The sequence below is a fragment of the Myotis lucifugus genome, unplaced genomic scaffold (assembly GCF_000147115.1).
Source record: "Myotis lucifugus unplaced genomic scaffold, Myoluc2.0 scaffold_1, whole genome shotgun sequence".
NCBI classification, from domain to species: domain Eukaryota; kingdom Metazoa; phylum Chordata; class Mammalia; order Chiroptera; family Vespertilionidae; genus Myotis; species Myotis lucifugus.
The window spans coordinates 815,086-834,833 of record NW_005871049.1 but is presented as its reverse complement, the minus strand read 5'-3'; the positions used below and the strand labels follow the sequence as shown (position 1 = coordinate 834,833).

Here is a 19,748-nt window from a genome sequence, read left to right as displayed (position 1 = left end):
AAATACAAATAAAACCACAATCAGAAAACACTTCACACCTGTCAGGATGGCTATCATCAATAAATCAGCAAACAAGTATTTGAGGATGTGGAGAAAAGGGAACCCCAGTGCACTGTTGAAACAGTGTGGGAGTTCCTAAAAAAATGGCATTGCTTTATGACCCAGCGATTCCTCTTCTGGCAATGTATCCAAAGAAATCCAAAACATTAATTTGAAAGAATATATGCACCCCTTTGTTTATTGCAGCATTATTTACAATATCAAAATATGGAAGCATCCCAAGTGCCCATCAATAGATGAGTGGGTAAATAGTAGTGGTATATACACACAATGAAATACTATTTGGCCATAAAAAAGAATGAGATCTTACCTTCTGTGACAGCATGGATGGGCATAGACAAATACCATATGATTTTAGTTATATGTGGAATCTTAAGAACAAAATAAACAAATAAAATAGAAATAGGCTCATAGATACAGAGAACAGACTGACAGTTGGCAGAGGGGAAGGGATTGGAAATACGATTGGTAGTTACAGAATAGTCACAGAGATGTAAATACAGCATAGACAATATAGTCAATAATATTGGAATAACTATATATGAGGCCAGGTGGGTACTTAAAATATAGGGGGGGGGGCACTCTGTAAAGTACATGATTATCTAACCACTATACTATACATCTGGAATTAATACAGAGTAATATTGAATGTAAACTGTAATTAAAAAATAAATAAAAGTAAAAAAAAATTTAAAGCTATGCAGTAGTCTGGCTTTGTTCATAAACAAGGTAAATCAATCTCTCTTTGTTTATTAATTTAGCTGAAAGTCACCTATAACTGGCAACATCAGTGAGATATTTAAAACCAAAATAAGCACTGTAATGTACTTAGAATTAGTACCCAGTATGTATATGTGAATTTAAAACTATTATTGATATAGTTGACTGATAATGCCATCATTCTAGTTCCACAATCCACGTATTGAATTAGTATTTCTGTTGATATAGTGAACTGAATTTGATTAAAAAAGTAAAGAAAATTAAACTTAGGCTCATTTAAATTTCTCCCCATGTAATTGTTAACTCTGAATCACCTATCATTATAACGCCCTTGATACAGTTCATATAACAAAATTCTTTAATAATTTAACATGGTTTAAAGTTGAGATATATATGTTTTTATGCACCACAATGTATTATATAGATAGCTTTCATAAATCCTCAGATTCATAGAAGTGACAAATCCCATGGAGTTAACCTATTTTATGTAAATGTATTTATAAAGAAACACATATTCTTTTATTTAAAATGATTATATTTCAGGTATATTTCTTTTATTTAAAATATGTATGATTGCCCATGATGACTAGTTTTGAGCTTGGCACAGGATACTAGGGGGGAACAAAACGGACAGGGTCCCTTCTTATGTCCGGTGTAGCCCCAAATACAGTCATCCTTATATTTTCATATATCCTTTATGATTTATTGCACTGCTCAAATATGTGTACAAAACTAATTTGTTTTTATTTGTTATTAAATTAACATTTATTTAAAAGTTCAAATGGAAAATTAGTAACTATGACAAAATTGTGGTATGAAATTTTTGTCCTAAAGTTGGCTTAGAAGTTCTCTACCCTTGTGGATAGAAATGAATCCCAAAGTCTTCTGTCCTCCTCTGTTGGTGCAGGGACTTTCTGTTCATCTTTCTGTTTTATATGAATAGACATTAAATTGTGAATTATATCTTGCTGTTAGAGAGGATACATATTCCTGTCCCCCACTACTTAAGTCATCTCAATCGTATCATTCTTTGGGAAACTGTCTAGTCCACTGACTTGAAAGAAAATGATCTGGTATATCTGACCTCATTCAAGTGGGCTTTTCTTCATAATGTCTTTAGCTCCACAGAGGTAAGTGTAGAACTTCAGTTTTTCCAGAAGTATGAAAATTACAACAGTTAAGCAATAAGGCCACAATTCTACTGTTTATTAAAGAAGCATGCATCCCATGCAATAAGCATTTTAGGATATCAGCATTCTTCGTTTTAAGCTTCACATTGAATGTGTTCTACTTTGACCATCTACCTTCATCACTTTTATATGTTATATTATAGGTGCTGCTGTTTCAAGACCAGAATTATGGTCTTCACTATGAATACACGATTCCATCAGACCCTCCTCCAGAAAATCAGAGCTCTAAAGCACCTGGACCACTTTTCATGTGGACACACACAGGCTGGGAAGATTGTGATGCCACGTGTGGAGGAGGTAAAGGATTTTCTAATACTTATATTTCCAGGATAGTAGTTATTTTCTGATTAACTGTTGATAGTTAAGACAGATCTGCAACCTCTTCTCTAAAATTCCAAACTCCATAAAGAATTGGAAAATGAAAGTTTTTTGTGACGCATTTAGTGGCTAAACATGGAATATTTTGTGGCAAAATTTGATGTGAATTGAAAAAAAGTTCATTGAGAGGTATTACATATCTCATTGCTTTGCTTTACATAAATATTAATTTATTTGCTTACAGGGGCTTACTTAATATATACTAGGGGCCCAGTGCACGAATTCATGCACCTTGAAAGGAACTCTGGGCCGCGAGGCACTGGTGGGCACAGGGGTGGGTTTCGGCCCATCCTCCATGCCACCACCCGGCCCCTCCTGCCACGGCTCCAGGTCCCCTGTCTGCTGGCAGCCCGGCTCCCGCTGCTCCCATGTGCCGATGGCACCAGTCCTGCTTGCACCTGCTGATGGTACAGAGCGATTGGGGCCGGTGCCGTCAGTGGGTGCGAGTGGCGGCTGCTGCCCTGATCATCAGATTGTCCCTCAGGAGCAGGGGGAGGTGGAGAAGCCCTCAGGGGCGATCCGGCCTGGCAGTCACTGCTCGCACCTGCTGATGATGCCGAGTGATAGGGACCGGCACCGGGCACTGGCAGCGGGTGCAAGGGGGGCTGGTACCGGCAGCAGGTGTGAGCGCTGGGTGGGACCGCAGCACATGGGAGCAAAGAATTTTCAGTAACCACCAGAGGCTCTCCCCAGTGACAGCAACCGGCGCCCCGCCTTGGTCTGGCACCCCTGCTCATTTGCTTCACCATCCCTCCATGGCCAATGCCCTCCATGTTCCATGCTCTGCTGTCTGCTGCCAATGCCCACCATGTTCGGCGTGCGCCCCCTGGTGATCAGCACACGTAATAGCAACGTGTTGTTCAGTTGTTCTTCCTTTTGGTCTATTTGCATATTAGGGTTTTATATATATAGATACTTTTTATACTTTACTTTATTATTTGTATAAAGTACTATAATTTCTAAATTCCAAAATACATCTGCCCACAAGACCTGAAATGCATGTGAAGGTGCTAGGAAAGAGCAGTATTGAGTTTGCTTCTGAGTTGTCTGCATACACAGGTAAGAATGTATAGTGCAGATGAAGAAAATATACTGAAGACTCAAGGGAGAGGCCTGGAAATGCAGGAGATAATGGCAGAAAATAGAGCTAAGGTCATGGAGGGGGTCTAGTTATTGGTAATAACCAGAGCAGGGGAGCTATTGACTTAACGTGAAAGGCAAGATCTCTGGGAAGAGGAGAGGGCCATGAACGAAGAAGCCTAGGTATTATAAGAATAATTCAAATAATCCTGCAATTCTTAATTACAGAAATGGTAGTAGGATCAGTGATGGAAAATGTAACGATAGTGCAGTGGCTGAAATCTGAGAGGGAGTGGCCCAGAGGTAGAAGTTTGACTACACCAAGAAGGAGACTGGCAGCAGAGTTGATCCAAGGCTGGAGGTTTAGGAGGAAGGAAGGGGTGTGGGCTGGCAGTGGCAGCGAGGAGCAGGACACCCACGCTGCCTCTCAATCAGAGGTCCTGGAGAGAGAATGGCCCTTGGCAGGGGCTCTGGGGAAAACAAGAAAGTGTCTTCAAGGGAGAGAAAAAACATGCTGGAACATTGAAGGTGCAGAGGCTGGAGGGAGCAGCTTTTGTGCCCACATTCCGAGCTCTGGTGCTCATCTGGCTCCTGGGGTACCTGGCCCTCGGGAGCCGCCAGAGCAAAGGCAACGTTTGGGGTAGGGAAGGAGGAGATATTACAGAGCACACTTCGCTCCAAATACAGCATAATTACAAGGGGATTTGAAATTGTTCTCACCATTTAAAAAGTGTTTTCAGTCCTGCTTACCTGATACAGTTTGCATTGGCCACGCATCTCCTAGGGCAGTGGTTGGCAAACCTCGGCTCGCGAGCCACATGCGGCTCTTTGGCCCCATGAGTGTGGCTCTTCCACAAAATACCACGTGTGGGCGCGCACGGACAGTGCAATTGAAACTTCGTGGCCCATGCGCAGAAGTTGGTATTTTGTGGGCATCTGCTCTGAGACTTGGGACCCTCTGCCCTCCTGACCTCTCCTGCACATGCCCCCATGTTCACACATAGGCCTGCTCCTCTGCTCCACTCACTCCTCACTGATGCCAGGACCTGTTTCACTTCAGGGCTTCTGCCTCACATCCTCCACCCACATAAAAAATAAAAAATAGAAACAAGCATACTTGAAATGAAAATCTACATGGTTAGAATTTTCTCTGCAGTAAAACTCAGGTCAGAATGACCAGCTGCCATCTGAGGGCAGGCTGTGGGGAGAGGCCCCGTGGATGGTGGATGGTTTCTGTCAGTGCACTGACAGAAAGTCTGTTTACATTTGAAACTCTAGACAGGACCATGTTTGCCCAGTGAATTTTATTACCCTCAGTTTTTCTTTCTTTTATTTTATAATTGTGGTCTAATAAAAGCTGCATCAGAAGTAAACATTCAGAACTTGTCAGTCTTCAGCAAATTATTAGGGTTCAATTTTTCCCCCAAAATAACATTAATTGCAACCTAGACTATGTTTTGCCAATTACCAAACCTTAAGAAATAGAGGTTCACTATAAATTCCTTTTGCTTCAGAGTCAGAAAGGCTTTTTGATATTCTTAAGCATAACTTCTAAATTATGAACATGAGAAAACTGAAGCGGAGAGAGATTAAGTGACTTCCCAAGGTCACGGGCCCAATAAGGGAGGAGCCGGATTAGAATCAGGATTCCTGAGTTCAAGTCTCCTTTCCTCCTCATCGTATACTTTCTTCAAGAGCAGCTTGGAAGCTAAATGTAGTTTCCACAAAATAGGGCATGTCCCTTAGAGATTATATAGAGATATTTTATTTTATTCTGTTAAAGTCAGATAGAAAAGGACAAGAACCATATGATTTCACTCATGTGGGATATAAAACAGAAAGCAACAAATGAAGAAACAAACAAAAACTCATAGACATGGACAACAGTATGGTGATTACCAGAGGAAAAGGGAGTGGGGGGAGTTGATGAGGGTAAAGGGGGTCAAATATATGGTGATGAAAGGAGACTGACTGGGGGGGGTCGGTGAACACACAATGCAATATATAGATGATATATTGCAGAACTGTACACTTGAAGCCTATATAATCTTATTAATCAGTGTCATCCCAATGAATTTAATTAAAATTAAAATTAATTTAAATATGTTCTTATTTTTATTTCAAATGATTTGTTTCGTAAAATAGTACTAATTATACACAGACGCTACAATTTGTGCTTGAGTAGACCTTCTCTTTCAAATCTGTTCCTTTGTGTTCAGTCAACAGTTTTCAATTATCTCTGACAATGTTAATAGGGCACATATTCATTTCAATGCCAAAATATTTCTGGGCTTTTGGATATTATTTTTCTTTGCAGTTCATAAATTAAGTGGATGGACAGGATTTCAGGAATCTCATCATTTCTGACTTCGCATTGTCAATTTTATAGCCAGAAAAAGCTTTGTAATCTTTCAGCATATTCATGAATTAAATGAGAGTAAGTTCAAAGCACAGAACATTGGAAACAGATTCATGCAAAATTTATCTTCAACAGAAAAGAGAAAAAATAGCACTATTCTACTTCACGGGAAAATACTGTGCAAGAGCAAATAAAGTATCACAAGGCAGTATAAAATGTCATTGTTTCACATAAGTTATTTTTTTAATTCTACTGTAAGGCTTTAGATTGCCAGAAATAAGTGGGGAGATTTAAAAAAAAAAGTACCTTGTTTCATGTAGCTACATTTTAATGCTAATGATCTTTTGCATCAGTATCTTCAACTACGTTTTAAAATAAACCAAAATAAAGTTTTTATTATGCATTTCCATTAATTTATTAATATTAGTTATAAGATATGAAAAGCCTAAGATATAAAACAAATATTATTTTAAAAATATCTAATGGATACTGGTGATATCAAGTAAATGTTTCCAACAGTTTAAAATACATACATGTTTCATCATCATCTTTTTTTAAAATTTTATTTTATTGTTTAAAGTATTACAAATAGTAGTACATATGCCTCCCTTTTTTCCCCATTGACCTTCCCCCGGCCTCCCTTACGCCCTGGCACATGCCCTCATCCTCCCCCCCAGCCCCCCCCCCTCCGCCCCAGTGTCTTGTGTCCATTGGTTATGCTTATATGCATGCATACAAGTCCTTCGGTTGATCTCTTTCATCATCATCTTTTCAGTTCTAATGATAATTCTAGAAAAATTTAAATGGATATATCATTTTGTGTTATAGCATTGACCGTTGAAATCAGCCCTTTTATTTTTAAACAGCTTAAAATGTACTTGTGAAATAAGTGTTTACTTTGCTTTAGTTGTTCTAAAACATCTAATCTCGGAGGGAATGTTTTAAATTTACTTTGGTTTGCATAAAAGATCTGTTTTAAGTGATCTGGATCTCCCAAGGCATTAGAGATGTACCATTCCATAATACCCGAGGTTGTATGTGGAATCTGCATTTCGCACAGGGCATGCTGCTACTGTCTTATGCCAGAATTTATTGTGATCTGGCGGATAAATTAATTAAAGAAAACCTGGAAGGAAGAGCCCCAAATTTAATATCCTATTTTTGAAATAAAGGATTAAGAGTTGAGCATGCTTTTAGGAAATCTAAATAGATACAATGTAAAGGGGAAAAACATAAGCCAACATTCCACATTCTCCACATGGGTCCAAATCCTAGTAGTTTACGACTCATGCTTTAGCCTTGAGCTGTGGTATCTTAGACACAGTTCCTTGTCCATGACCAGATTCTAAGGAGGCATCCAAGCCTTTGTGTCCAAGTTGAGGAATCATCTTGAGATACAAATGCCTGTACATTTTCAAGGGTGTTTTTCCATTTCAGAGGCACTTTGAATGTACCAAAATAAATGCTATTAGCAAAAAACAAACAAACAAACAAAAATGCCAAAATATATTTTCTCTTGGCATTACTTTATTTCAATAAAATCAATACAATTTTCCTTTACTGAAATTAATAAGGACTTTTTATGTTAACATAAACTCTTTATAAACTTGAATTTTAATACCTAAGTGATAACCCATTAACTGATTTACTACAGATAACTGTTCCCCATAACTTGTCATTTTGTTTGCAGATGGTTTTTCACCATTTTAGGAAACATAGTGTTAAGATGAATCTATTCGTAAAGAAAGCACTTTGGGCTTGAATTATATGCTTCTCTTTCACTCATTGATTCCTTTACCAATACTGACTGGGCACTCACTCTTGCTGGGTGGTCAAAAGACGAGTGCTTTCTGCTTTCAGAGACCTCTCTGTCCATCTAGTAGATTATAGCAACATCACTATGCAGAGTGGTCGGTGGAGATGAAGAAACCCTTCTAGGGATATGCATAGGTGCAAAGGCAGTGGGATTTAGTGAGAGTATTTATTACTAGGGTGTAAGATATGAGGATCAAGCTGTCAGAAATGATTTGATCGGAAAAGTAGAAAGAAACTAATTCATGAAGGTCCTTTAGTGTTATGCTAGCACTCAAGTTGCATTTAACTTACAAGTTATGAGATCCCATTTAAATATTTGTGTATGGAAATGACAAAATCAGTTTGGAGTATATATTGGGTGTAGCCTACAATACAAAATGACAACTTTTCACTAAAATATTAAAAAAGTCATTTTTAATATTAAGCCCAAACCCTGAGAAAAAAATTATAGAAATGTAAAAAAAAAAAAGTCTTAGAAGTAAATGCCATGATGTGGAAAAAAAATTTATGCTTCGGAAGTAACCAGCATTTTATGTATCTTTAAGATGTGCTCAGAGAAGAAAAGTGCTTCATCCTCACTTAAAGTATATTTACTGTAGATTCACTTGTTTACTGCCCATCGGTAGTTCAATAACAAACAAACAAACAAATTAATTAATTAAAAGAAATGTATGAATACAAATGAATATATATAGACAGTCTTATAGAGTCCTATAGTTCTATTTAAAGGTTTGGAATGTCGGTGACATTTAGAGAGTTTCAGTTATGCATATCAAAACACTGAACCCACTCCCAGGACATGTTTCTGCATTTATGATGCAAGTTTTAGAAATGTGATCTACCTGGATAGAACATAGTTTTATTAAAAAAATAATTGTTTCAGGGGTTAAATACAGAGCATAGAAAAAAGAATCAGCTTATCTCCGAGCCTGGGAAAGAAGGAACACAATGTAGTATCTCTCTAGAAAGAGTCAGTAAGTAAAAAGGACCTTACATTTTCGAATTTTGCCTAAATTTGTCAATGAGACAAAGGCATAATGCTTATTTTATTTTATTCATAATTGTATACAAAACATCAAAACAGATTTCCCCAATATAGATTTAATGGGAATGACCTGGAGGTGAAGTGAATTGCCATAAAGCAAGTAATACACTGTCAACAGCCTGCAGCTACTCATGGTTCAGGCAGAAGGCCAGTTCCTTCACTTTCTGTTCATCCCTGGGTCCTGCAGAGCTGGATGCATTATAAATACTGCTATTACATGCTAGAATGGAAATTTCCTGTGTTGGCTGGGACATAAAAATATATAAAAGAAAAAAATCAAACAATAACATTTCCATATGGCTTTATGATCTTAGTTGTATTTTCATAGGCATGAAGTGTCTGTAGCTCAGCAATAGATTTTTTCCCCCTGATTCTATTGTTTTTGTTCAATAACATTTTTTTTTAAATTAGGACTAGGTTCTTTTATCTGCCAAAAAACTTACAATGCGAGCTTCCTTGCTGCATTGTGGAAATGTCCCAATTCATATTCACAGGCTTTCAAGCGTTCTTAGAACACCACTTAGGCGCTCCCTGAAGTGGTGCTGATAGTTTTATTCCTCTTGATATATCAATACTTATACTTAAAAGATTTTTTTCAATAGCTCAATATGTTAGCTCTGGGCTGACATAACTAAGGTTAGATATTTACTGAGGAGGGGAAGAAAATGCAGTATAATTAGCCCTGAGTTATTTATTCCAATACTACATATATGTTTAGCAAAAGCCTTCTGGATAATGTCTGTCTGTCATCTTCTTGTGTTGTAGTTGGCAAAAAGCCATGATTTAAATTAGTTTAGGTAACTCCATCTATTCTGTAGAAGGGTGTCTTATGACTGTGAAGCCTTTAAATTAGATTGTAAAACTAACATTCATATTTCATAAATGTAACATTTTTAATCCTACTTTTAGGTTGGCACCATTACAATGCAGAAATAATACATAGGCTAAAGTGAGAGAGAGTTGGCATATCTTTTTAATGTACATGCCAGGTCATAAAGGAGCACCTGAATCATTAGAAAGTAGGAGGAACTTGACCAAAAATGTGTCCCAAAATCTGATACATTTAGGTATCTCCTACCAGTGGGCCAGTTTTTTCTGACAAAAAAAAAAGAGTAAAATAAATCATCTCTGCATCTTTAGTAGTTTGTTTGAAAGTTATGTGAAGTTGATGGGCATTGCACATGACTATGATTAAGTCTAATATTATACTACCTATGCTAGAAGATGCAAATGAAGATCTAAATGGTTTTGGTTACATGATATGCACTAAGCACAGATACATTATTAGTTAATACACGTATGTCTACAGATATAGTCAGGCTCTTATACTAGAAGTTATCATGGGACTATACTCGGTATTGAGAGGGAAATCCAGGGAGATCCTGAATTTGTTCCTTTTCCTTCCACTTGGCCACTCCATTGTCTCTCCCATCCCCCATTTAAGTCAAAGGAAAAGATACTCAAAAATTATTTAAGTATCTCTCTCTTTCTCTCTCTCTACATTCCTTCTTTGTTTTTCCCTTAATGCCAGTCTTCCCTCTGTTAATGAATGACAGAGTGACTTCTCAGCCACCAGCCCAGGTTGTCCTATTTGGCATGACCTGCACAAAAACTTCGAGCTTCCTAATTATCATTGCAAGACCGTCAGAGGACCCTAGCTATTGGGCCTTTGAATAGTGACTCAGAAAACTCGTGATTTTTTTTCTTAATCCTTAAGGATCCATCTGGCTTTAAAGTTGTTGGCTGATTTCATATATATATATATATATATATATATATATATATATATATATAATGCAAAGTGTCCCCTCGGGAGTTCGGCTGGAAGACCGTGAGTTCAATTGCTTGCTATGACATGTGCTGACCACTAGGGGGCGGTACAGAACAAAGGAAGGCCCTGGCCGGCAGCTGGCAGCCTGGGAAGGGAAGCCCCAGCTGGCAGCTGGAAAGAAGGCCCTGGCCAGCAGCCGGAAGACCCCGATCGCCCCGATTGCTGGCCAGGCCTAGGAACCCTACCTGTGCACAAATTTTGTGCACTGGGGCTCTGGTTTGTTTATAATGTCAAACAATAAGTTAAATTAGATTATTCAATCTTACATAGATATTTGACTTTTGTAGAGAAAGAATTAGCACATATATATTAGGCTTTTGAAGAGTAAGGTGAAATAAAAGTGTTGTCAGGTATGTGTGCTTATGGGGCTCTCTGAAATATTAATACAGCATACAAATGGTCACTTTTACTTCCTGTTATCAGGCTTTATCATACCAGAGAGAGTAGAAAAGCCAGTTTTCTGAAATCTGGTGAACAATGGTAAGGATACCATGGCTATTCTTAGAGAACATGGCAGTCATTAGGGAATGAGGATTTCTAGAATTCTTGGGGCCTTTATCAAAGGCCATAAGAATAAAGGTCTGAGTCATATTCTCAGCTTGCTTTCCATAACTTAACACAGAGCACTGATGATGTACAACCAAACATGCATGCATGTTTATGGGAGTTTATGTGCTTTCATGAAGGTACATAGGTGTATGCAAACATATCTTTCCACCACTTAATGCTAAAGATGGCATAGCCCTTTATAACAAGTCTTTAATTAATATTTTATCAACTTATGGTGCCACAATCCCTTTATAATACAAAACTTGCCATTTAATTTCTAATAAGGAGAAAATTACTATTCATCTTTCTTAAACCTAAAGATACATTTTTTATGTAAATAATATCATCTTCATTGATCTAGCCTAAAATTCGTTTAAAATATCTCTGAAAATTACAACAAGCCTGTGAACACCTCCTAAATCCATTAGATAAAAGCCTATAATAACATTCTTTATATGTTTCTTTCAGGAGAAAGAAAGACAACAGTGTCTTGCACAAAAATCATGAACAAAAATATCAGCATTGTGGACAGCAAGAAATGCAAATACTTAACCAAGCCAGAGCCACAGATTCGCAAGTGCAATGAGCAGCCATGCCAAACTAGGTAACCCTGTCCCACACACTCCGAGTCTTACCAAAGTCACATTTTCTTTAAAACCAATGCAAGGGATCTAAACCAAAATGTAAGCTTTTAAATAAAGCAAAGTCTAAAAAAGACAGAATCAACTTGATGGAATGAATATTGGAGTGGTATAGAAAGAAGCCATGCCTTAATAACTAACAGAGATGGATGAGTGGAACCTTAGTATAACTTTGGAGCAGGCTCGCAACAAGGCTGTTTGGAATGGCCTCTCTCACAGGGCTCCTGAAAATCCATGTGCTTTCATGTAAAACGATGCTGGGCGTTGTGGGATTAAGCCCCAGTGTCAAAATGTCCTAAAAACTTGTAGGGATGGAATGACTAAAAGAGTGTGAGGCTGGGTTAATTCCTCTAGAATATGGGGGCAGGAACATTTCTAGCCTGACACTCAGAGATTTGTTGAGACTCAGTGAGTTAGGGTGTAGTTTCGAGTCCTTAGGAAGTCAAACAGAATTGGTCTCCTCTCACTGTAATTTCTGCAGTGGAGTCAGTGAATGTACACATCCTACGACTCAGATACGCAAAGAATTTGTAGGTTTGCTGGGATCTGTAACTAATAAAATCTTCATGACCCTCCACCACAATGAGTAAGTATGGGCGGTGAAAGGGGGAGGAGGGACAGAGGTGCCTGTGAACTCTATTTAGGCTTCTCTAATCTCTGCGGGGGTGTGGTCATGTAGGCTAGTGCTCAGTTCTTCTGGTTTCTTTACCCCCTCCCCCGCTTTTCCCCTCTCTGATGCTCTGCATCCTGAGTTCCCTCAAGTTCTACTTATTGGAAAACTGCTGTTAAGCCCTGCAGATCTGGCTTGTGCTCTGTTAATGAGAGCTTAAAAGAATTTCAAAAATCCTTCCTTCCTCTACAAAGTTGACATTTCCAGACTTGCTTTTTTTTTTGGTAGATTTTATATATTTAAGATATCAAAAGCTGATTATCAACCTTTCCTTCCCTTTGCATTTGTCCTCTAACAATCATACACCTCCCTCAGGAAAGTAATATGGTTCTAAAGAATTGGACAAAAGAATGATCTGTAAGAGAATGTGCAAAAGGTAAAAGTACCTTACAGTACTTTCAATAATGTTACATATCTGCCTGGCTATAAGCTTTTCAGCCTAACTACATAAGTAATTGAACTAATTAAGCTTTTTTATAAGGCTGAGTAGTAATCAACCGGAAAGACAACCTAAGGAATTATTGTATCCAGCAGTCATATCTTTGGGTCCTTTGCGTTCAGTACTAGACAGATGTAGAAACAGAGTTTTGGACCTTTTTCCTGTCAGCTAAAGAACCTGGATACTTTCTTGTTATTACCAGAGGCCCAGTGCACGAATTCATGCATGGGTGGGGTCCCTTGGCCTGGCCGGTGATCGGGGCTGATCAGGGCCTGCTGGCCGGGGGAAGGGACCGCGGGAGGTTGGCTGGCTTCGGTAGGTTGGCTGTGGGAACACACTGACCACCAGGGGGCAGCTCCTGCATTGAGCGTCTGCCCCCTGGTGGTCAATGCATCGTCACAGCCACCGGTTGACCTATCGTAACAGTTGCTTAGGCTTTTCTATATAGAGATTATTCCTAAGAATTATCTTTATCTTTATTTCTTTTTAATAGATATTAAAATGCTATTTATCTTGCATTGAGTAATTTATTAAAATATTTCAAAACACCATTTGTTTCATATACCACCTAACTTTCCCATAAGGATGAACGAGTAATGGCATTTTCTGCTATATTGGGAATCTTGAACGAGCTGCTTAAAGGACAAGAGTGTATTTGTCACTCTCTCACTTGGTCACTGAAGGATCAGAGTGTACAATGCACGCCATGCGTTGTTCATTCGCCGACCTTGGCTATCTTAGGAGAAAAGGACTCGATAATGACTTGGTAAAATGAATAGTTTTAAAAGGTCAGTCTATTTCTGAGTGAGGGATTTTTGAGCTAGAGACTGGAAGTCTTTTTGTAAGAAATCAGTATTTTTCTTCTCTTGGAAAAAAAAAGCAGTATATTTTTGTACTACCAAGAAGCTATATTGATGGGGTTAACCAAAATATTGGAAAGTAAGAATGAACCTGTGTGATTATTAGGGATCATCCCAAGAAACTTTCCAAAACTTACTGGCATTGCACAAACTTTATTCCTCCTGCCTCTTCTTTTGCCCCTCCTAGTAAGAAACATTCTAATTTCTATTCACATTTATTGAAAATGTCACCAAAATGTCTGATGGAACCCTATGTGCCAGATATAAAATATATTGATGTCCTAGTAAATAGCTTTGTGAAGAAAGAATCTTAGAGATAAGGAAATGGGGACAGTTCCAAATTAGATGGATTCTAAAATACGTGTTCTCCTTTTTGAGCAGTTTTCACAAGGAATGGAAAAAAATAACTTTTTATCATTATACTAAGAATCCCTAAAATAATTTTATTTCAAAAAATGAGATTCCATAACATCGCAAATTGTTCTTTTTTTCAGTTGGGGATTCCATAGTTGGGGAGAGAGGGACATGGATTTTAATGTGTATCCTTGTGCAGAAAGATGAAGCAGAACCTGAATGAAATTGGATGATAAGTACACCCTTTAGGGAAAAACCCATTAGGAACCTCCAAAGCAAGATGGTAGGTCCACATCATTCTTAATAGGCCAGCACACAAGAACCTTGCTAGAGGAGATACTGGAGTGCAGATGTTATCATGAAGTGTTTTTTTGTTTTGTTTTGTTTTGTTTTTTGGTTGCCCGTCCGTCCCCCCCCCCCCCCCGGGCCCCAGAAACAAAGGCATAGAATCATTTAGAAGTAAACCATTGTCCAGATAAGAAAACTAGGCTGTAAGAGGATGTAACATCTCTTAGTCTCATTGTTAAGAACATATGGGCTTAAGTAAATTTGGAACAACTGAGGCTGTTTCTGTAAAATGGAGAGAAGCATACTGTAAATTCCATTTCGAGAAATGTTCAATGCAAAGCTCTTGTATGAAAAGTGTTACAGATGCAAAGAAGAATAAAGCCCTGGTCCCTGCCTTCGAAGAGATTATGTCCTCAGCACCAAAAGAAGGTCACGTTCTCTAGGTAGCCTGTGAGCCCCTCCACTTCCCCGGAGAATAACGTGTACTTGTCTTGTGAGTGCCACAAGCCAGGTGACACAGGGCAAAGGGGAACACAATCCCTGCGTGTTGAATGGGAGAAGCCCTGCTCAGAGGAAGGACTTGGAGCTGCTATCGAGGATCTTGGCAGAAAATGATCCAGAAACAAGTGCCGTGAAGTGACAACAGAGAGTGTTTGGGGAACGAGCTGAGCATATGGCTCATTTTCTAAACAAGTGGGCAATGAAGCTAGAGAAGTTTATGAATAAGTATGCCTTTTAGAAATATAATGTAGTATAGATAGTATATACTACATACTGAGTACCCATTGTATGTCAGCCTTAATAAGCACTTTTACAAATGAGAAATACTTAACATATTAACTATTGTTTTAAGAATATGCACAGCTTGTACAGAACCCAGAATTAAGTCCGGGCTTCTGACTGCCCTGCTCTGTGCTTCAATGCCATTGTGCAGATAGTTGAGCAGGGGACTCAGATCCCACTGGAGGTTGTCCCAATAAGGGGAAATGCAGAAAGGGTTTTATTGACAGGAATTGCGCAAATACCAAGTTCCGTGAAACACTTTTCTGGCAGAGGCCTTGGTTCATTCCTGAAATAAATTTGGAGCAGTGTTTAAATTAGGAGTTCTTAGGGGAGACCCCAATTCATTAGAAATGATAGCTGTCTTTTAATTTGTTTCAGTGACTGTTGCTTTACTTTTATTTATTTTTAATCTTTATTGTTGAAAGTATTACATATGTCCCCGTTTTCCCCCATTGACCTCTTCTAACCCACCTCCACTTCCCCACCCCAGGCCTTCACTACCCTATTGTCCGTGTCCATGGGTTATGCATATATGCATACAAGTTCTTTGGTTGATCTCTCCCCACCTACCCGCTACCCCCTTTATTCTGAGATTCCACAATCGGTTCCTTGCTTCTATGTCTCTGGATCTATTCTGTTCATTAGATTCCACATGTGAGTGAGATCATTCATACTTGTCTCTCCCTGACGGGCTTATTTTGTCTTCTGTCTTTACTTTTAGATGGATGATGACAGAATGGACCCCGTGTTCACGAACTTGTGGAAAAGGGATGCAGAGCAGACAAGTGGCGTGTACCCAACAACTGAGCAACGGAACCCTGATTCGGGCCCGGGAGAGGGACTGCGCTGGGCCCAAGCCGGCCTCCGCCCAGCGCTGCGAGGGCCAGGACTGCATGACCGTGTGGGAGGCGGGGGTGTGGTCAGAGGTGCGGCACACGCCCCATTTCTTTCCCTTTCCTTTTCTTTTTTGACTCTTAGATTATTTAAGGTCGTGTTGTACCATGTTTAGAATCTGTGCACGACAGTATTTTTCAATACCATCTGTTGATTTTGCTGATAATAAGAAAAGTATGCTCATTATAAATAATTTTGAAAATAGGAAAACAAAAGATTTTTTTACTCTTTATTTTGTAAATAATGTAACACGATGAAGAGCATATTTTATGTACATTTTAGAATCCTCTTTTTCATTTACATACCATGAGTATACTTTTAAGTGGACACATATTAAATTGACTCATCACAAATCCCTGAACATTTAAACGAGAAAGGAGAAGAAAGGGATTAACATTTAACAATCATTTTCTGTGAGCAAGGACTATGTTTTTAATTCATATTTAGTACGTTATTTATTTAATCAGGAATTCAAGAAAGTTAACAGTTTTATCCTTTTATAATGTAGCTTAGAGAAATTAAATCATTTTCTTGAAAATTCAAGATAGTCTAATGCAAGCCATAAATTATGAGATATTTATGTATTTGTGAAAAATGTGAGTACGTGTAAAATATTATTAGCTCCATGCTTAAGTTTTCAGGAACACAGCTGTTGGAATCTGCATGGCCGTTCCTGTACTGTGTTGTTGCTAAATGTTTGCCTGCACCTCTTTCTTTAGGCCTTTTTCAGAAACAGGTATAACTTGGATTTTCACATTTTGCCATAGCTCCCATTTCGCTCACACTCCCCTGTCCCACCTAATGCCATTCTGGTCCCTGTGTCCAGATAGTCAGTGATATGTACCTTTGGGAACCTTTACATAATAGAAAGCATCAATGTAAATGGGCGGGCAAGTTGCACCTAAAAGGTTGGTGGAATATACATGTGTGCTTCATATCTGTGATGTCCCCAATGTCAATCAGGCATCCGTTATTTATAATGAAAATTAAACTGTGAATCAACTTATATTTCAATCCATACAACTATTTAGAATGATGTTTTCTAGGGCTACATAATCATGTAAAGAAATTCTTTTTTATGTTTGCTAAGATTTTCTTGGTTTTAGCTTTAAGAACAGTTTGTGAGAAATGGCATTCTATAAGAAATTTGGACACAGACAATAGTGTGGTGATGGCGAGGGGGTATGGAGGTCGGTGGAGATGGAAGAAGGTATAGGGGATAAATAGTGCTGGAAGAAAAAATACATTTGAAAAAATTCTCATTTTTTATATTTCTAGGCTAACAGATAAAAATCTTAGCAAAAATAAAGCAATGAACTTTATTACACAATTTATGTAAATATTTGATGTCCATCAAATGTAGCATTTACATTTTGATCATTGCATTCTATTTGTTTTTCCTAAATAATCCCTATGCTCTATTTCTCTCTGCAATCACGGTCCTGTGCTCCTGAAAGCCTTTCTCCCCAGCACTGTGCCTGAGCTACCTCGGGCCTCTAATACTGGTGCATAGCCCGTTCTCCTTATTCTTTATGTGGGTTATAGGCTTATGGAGATGAGTAGGATCCACACTTTACATAATTTCATCATTTGCCTCTCTTCTAAACACTGGCTTTATGCAAACTCTCTGATGTCTTCCAGTGCTCTGTCAAGTGTGGCAAAGGTGTCCGTCAGCGGACCGTGAGGTGTACTAACCCCAGAAAGAAGTGCGTCCTTTCCACCCGACCCAGGGAGGCTGAGGACTGTGAGGATTACTCCAAATGCTACCTGTGGCGAATGGGTGACTGGTCTAAGGTGAGAATCATTCTGCACATTCTCGGTATTGGGTTTCAATAATATCCACATTGCCCTGGATACTACATCCATAGAGTATGGATGTAGGAGGGATGGAGGATAGAGGTGAAGATTATGGGATATCGAGTATTATATCCTCAAATCCTGCCTCTATCCATAATCATGATCTCTATAAAACTGTTTTAAAGATTAAGATACAATGTATAAAGCAATTAACACGATTTTGGACACAAAGAAAGCTCTCAAAATGCAAATCATTGTTGCTTTGTTGCTAGTTTTTGTGATATTGTTCTTTGTCAGATTATTTTTTGCATAAAACTTCCTTAAGAAAAAGAATACTATCAGGTGAGTCAATTCAAAATATAATTAAGGAAAGTATTGGCAAAGTCAAACAAAGGAATGCCCATCATAATAGGTAAAAGACAGTTTTTTCCCACCAATATTTGGGGTTGTAGATAGAAGAAAAGAGAAGGAACAAAATTCTTGAAGCCTTTGGGTCAAATCAAGTGGACACAGTTCATTTAGTAGTTGAACAGTAAGTTTAATACCATGATATTAATAATGCTTATTTAAAATTTATGAATGGAGTCTCATATAAATGAGCCATAAAAACAGGTCACATATTCACTCTGCAAAGTGACTCGATAAATAAATATATAAATCCCATGGTTTAAGGTAAAATTCTGATCACACCTGGGGAAAACAGCTCTCAAATACTAGTTTTCAGAAATGTAAATATTAATCAAATGGTCCCCTGTGCCTTGCCACATTTAGCTGTAATCTAATATACTTATTGTTATGGGATCATAAAATTCTAGGGCTTAGAAGAGACTTCAGTCCTCTCTTTTCCTTTTGTTTATTGTATAAGTAAAACGCGGTGGCTGCTGGGGAATGGTGGGGAGTGCGGTAGCTCTTGATAAGTAACACTGAGGGAGATTCTGAAAGAAAATTTTTCATTGAACTGTGCACTGTGGTTAGCCAGCTTGCCCAATATTGAAATCCGTGACATTGCCTCTCCTCACTAACAAAAGTTTGCATATTAACATAGCATTTGAGTTCTCAGGAAGCTGTACTCTCTTTCCACTACTTGCAACATTCAGAGTTCACACTGGGACTCTTACAGGAGGCATTTGTAAACAATGTAAATCAATCCCTGGGTACAGAATTAGGAAATATTCAGCCCAATCCAGGAGTCTTTTAACTGGTGAACCAAATAAGGAAACATCGTACTTCAGAGTAAACAACTTTTAGGTGAAACAAAATTCCAAATTAACCACAAATATATTTTTTTAATGTTAAGGTTTATTTATGTTTCCCCAATTCTTAGAGAGGAAAAATACAGTTGGATGATAGGGAAAGACAATGATTTGGAAGTCAAGAGACATGGGGACAGTTTGGACTCCCTCACTGCAGATGGCCAAACTGGTTCAGCCATTGAATACCTTTGTGTATTTGTTTCCATAAGAGTGAAATAAAGAATATAGACATCTATTGTGTGTATATATAAACTCTTAATTCAGCTCTGAAGGTATGAAACAGGATGAGAAAATAAAGTACTAGTCGGAGAGGGCGGAGAAGATCGCCTATTGCTCACGTTCTATTATAAGAACTCCCTATTCCTTTATTTGGACTAGTGAAATTCTAGAGATTTTCCTTAACTGATTCTAAACTAAGGAAAAATTTCAAAACCACTAGAATACATGAGTGACCTTTTCCCAACTTTATTAGTAGAAATATTTTTAAGTGATAAATGTTAAGTCTGTTAACTACAAAAGACAAATTTGTAATTGCAAAAAACCAGAAGATCCAGGTTTTACTGTAAATTAGGACACAGAACTAACGAAGCTCCTCCATTGCAGCATATGGAAATAGGGCTAGCAACTCCTATTTTCATGACAAAAACTGTTGATTAAAATGTGCCTATTATGTGGACTCTGGTTAAATCTTAAAAGCAAAATCAAAATTAACTGGGGAGATTATAGAAGACATTAGTTTTGG

The 19,748-nt window shown here is 38.2% G+C and overlaps 1 protein-coding gene across 1 annotated transcript in view; it reads left to right on the top strand.

Moving 5' to 3' along the window:
- The window catches only part of ADAMTS19 (ADAM metallopeptidase with thrombospondin type 1 motif 19), a 164,822-nt gene that overhangs the window by 126,350 nt on the left and 18,724 nt on the right, over nucleotides 1–19,748 (top strand). Inside the window, exons 16-19 of the mRNA XM_006081588.1 lie at nucleotides 2,114–2,267; nucleotides 11,496–11,631; nucleotides 15,784–15,988; nucleotides 17,598–17,750. Coding sequence (XP_006081650.1) covers nucleotides 2,114–2,267; nucleotides 11,496–11,631; nucleotides 15,784–15,988; nucleotides 17,598–17,750 — 648 coding nt within the window. The remainder of the gene's footprint in view (nucleotides 1–2,113; nucleotides 2,268–11,495; nucleotides 11,632–15,783; nucleotides 15,989–17,597; nucleotides 17,751–19,748) is intronic.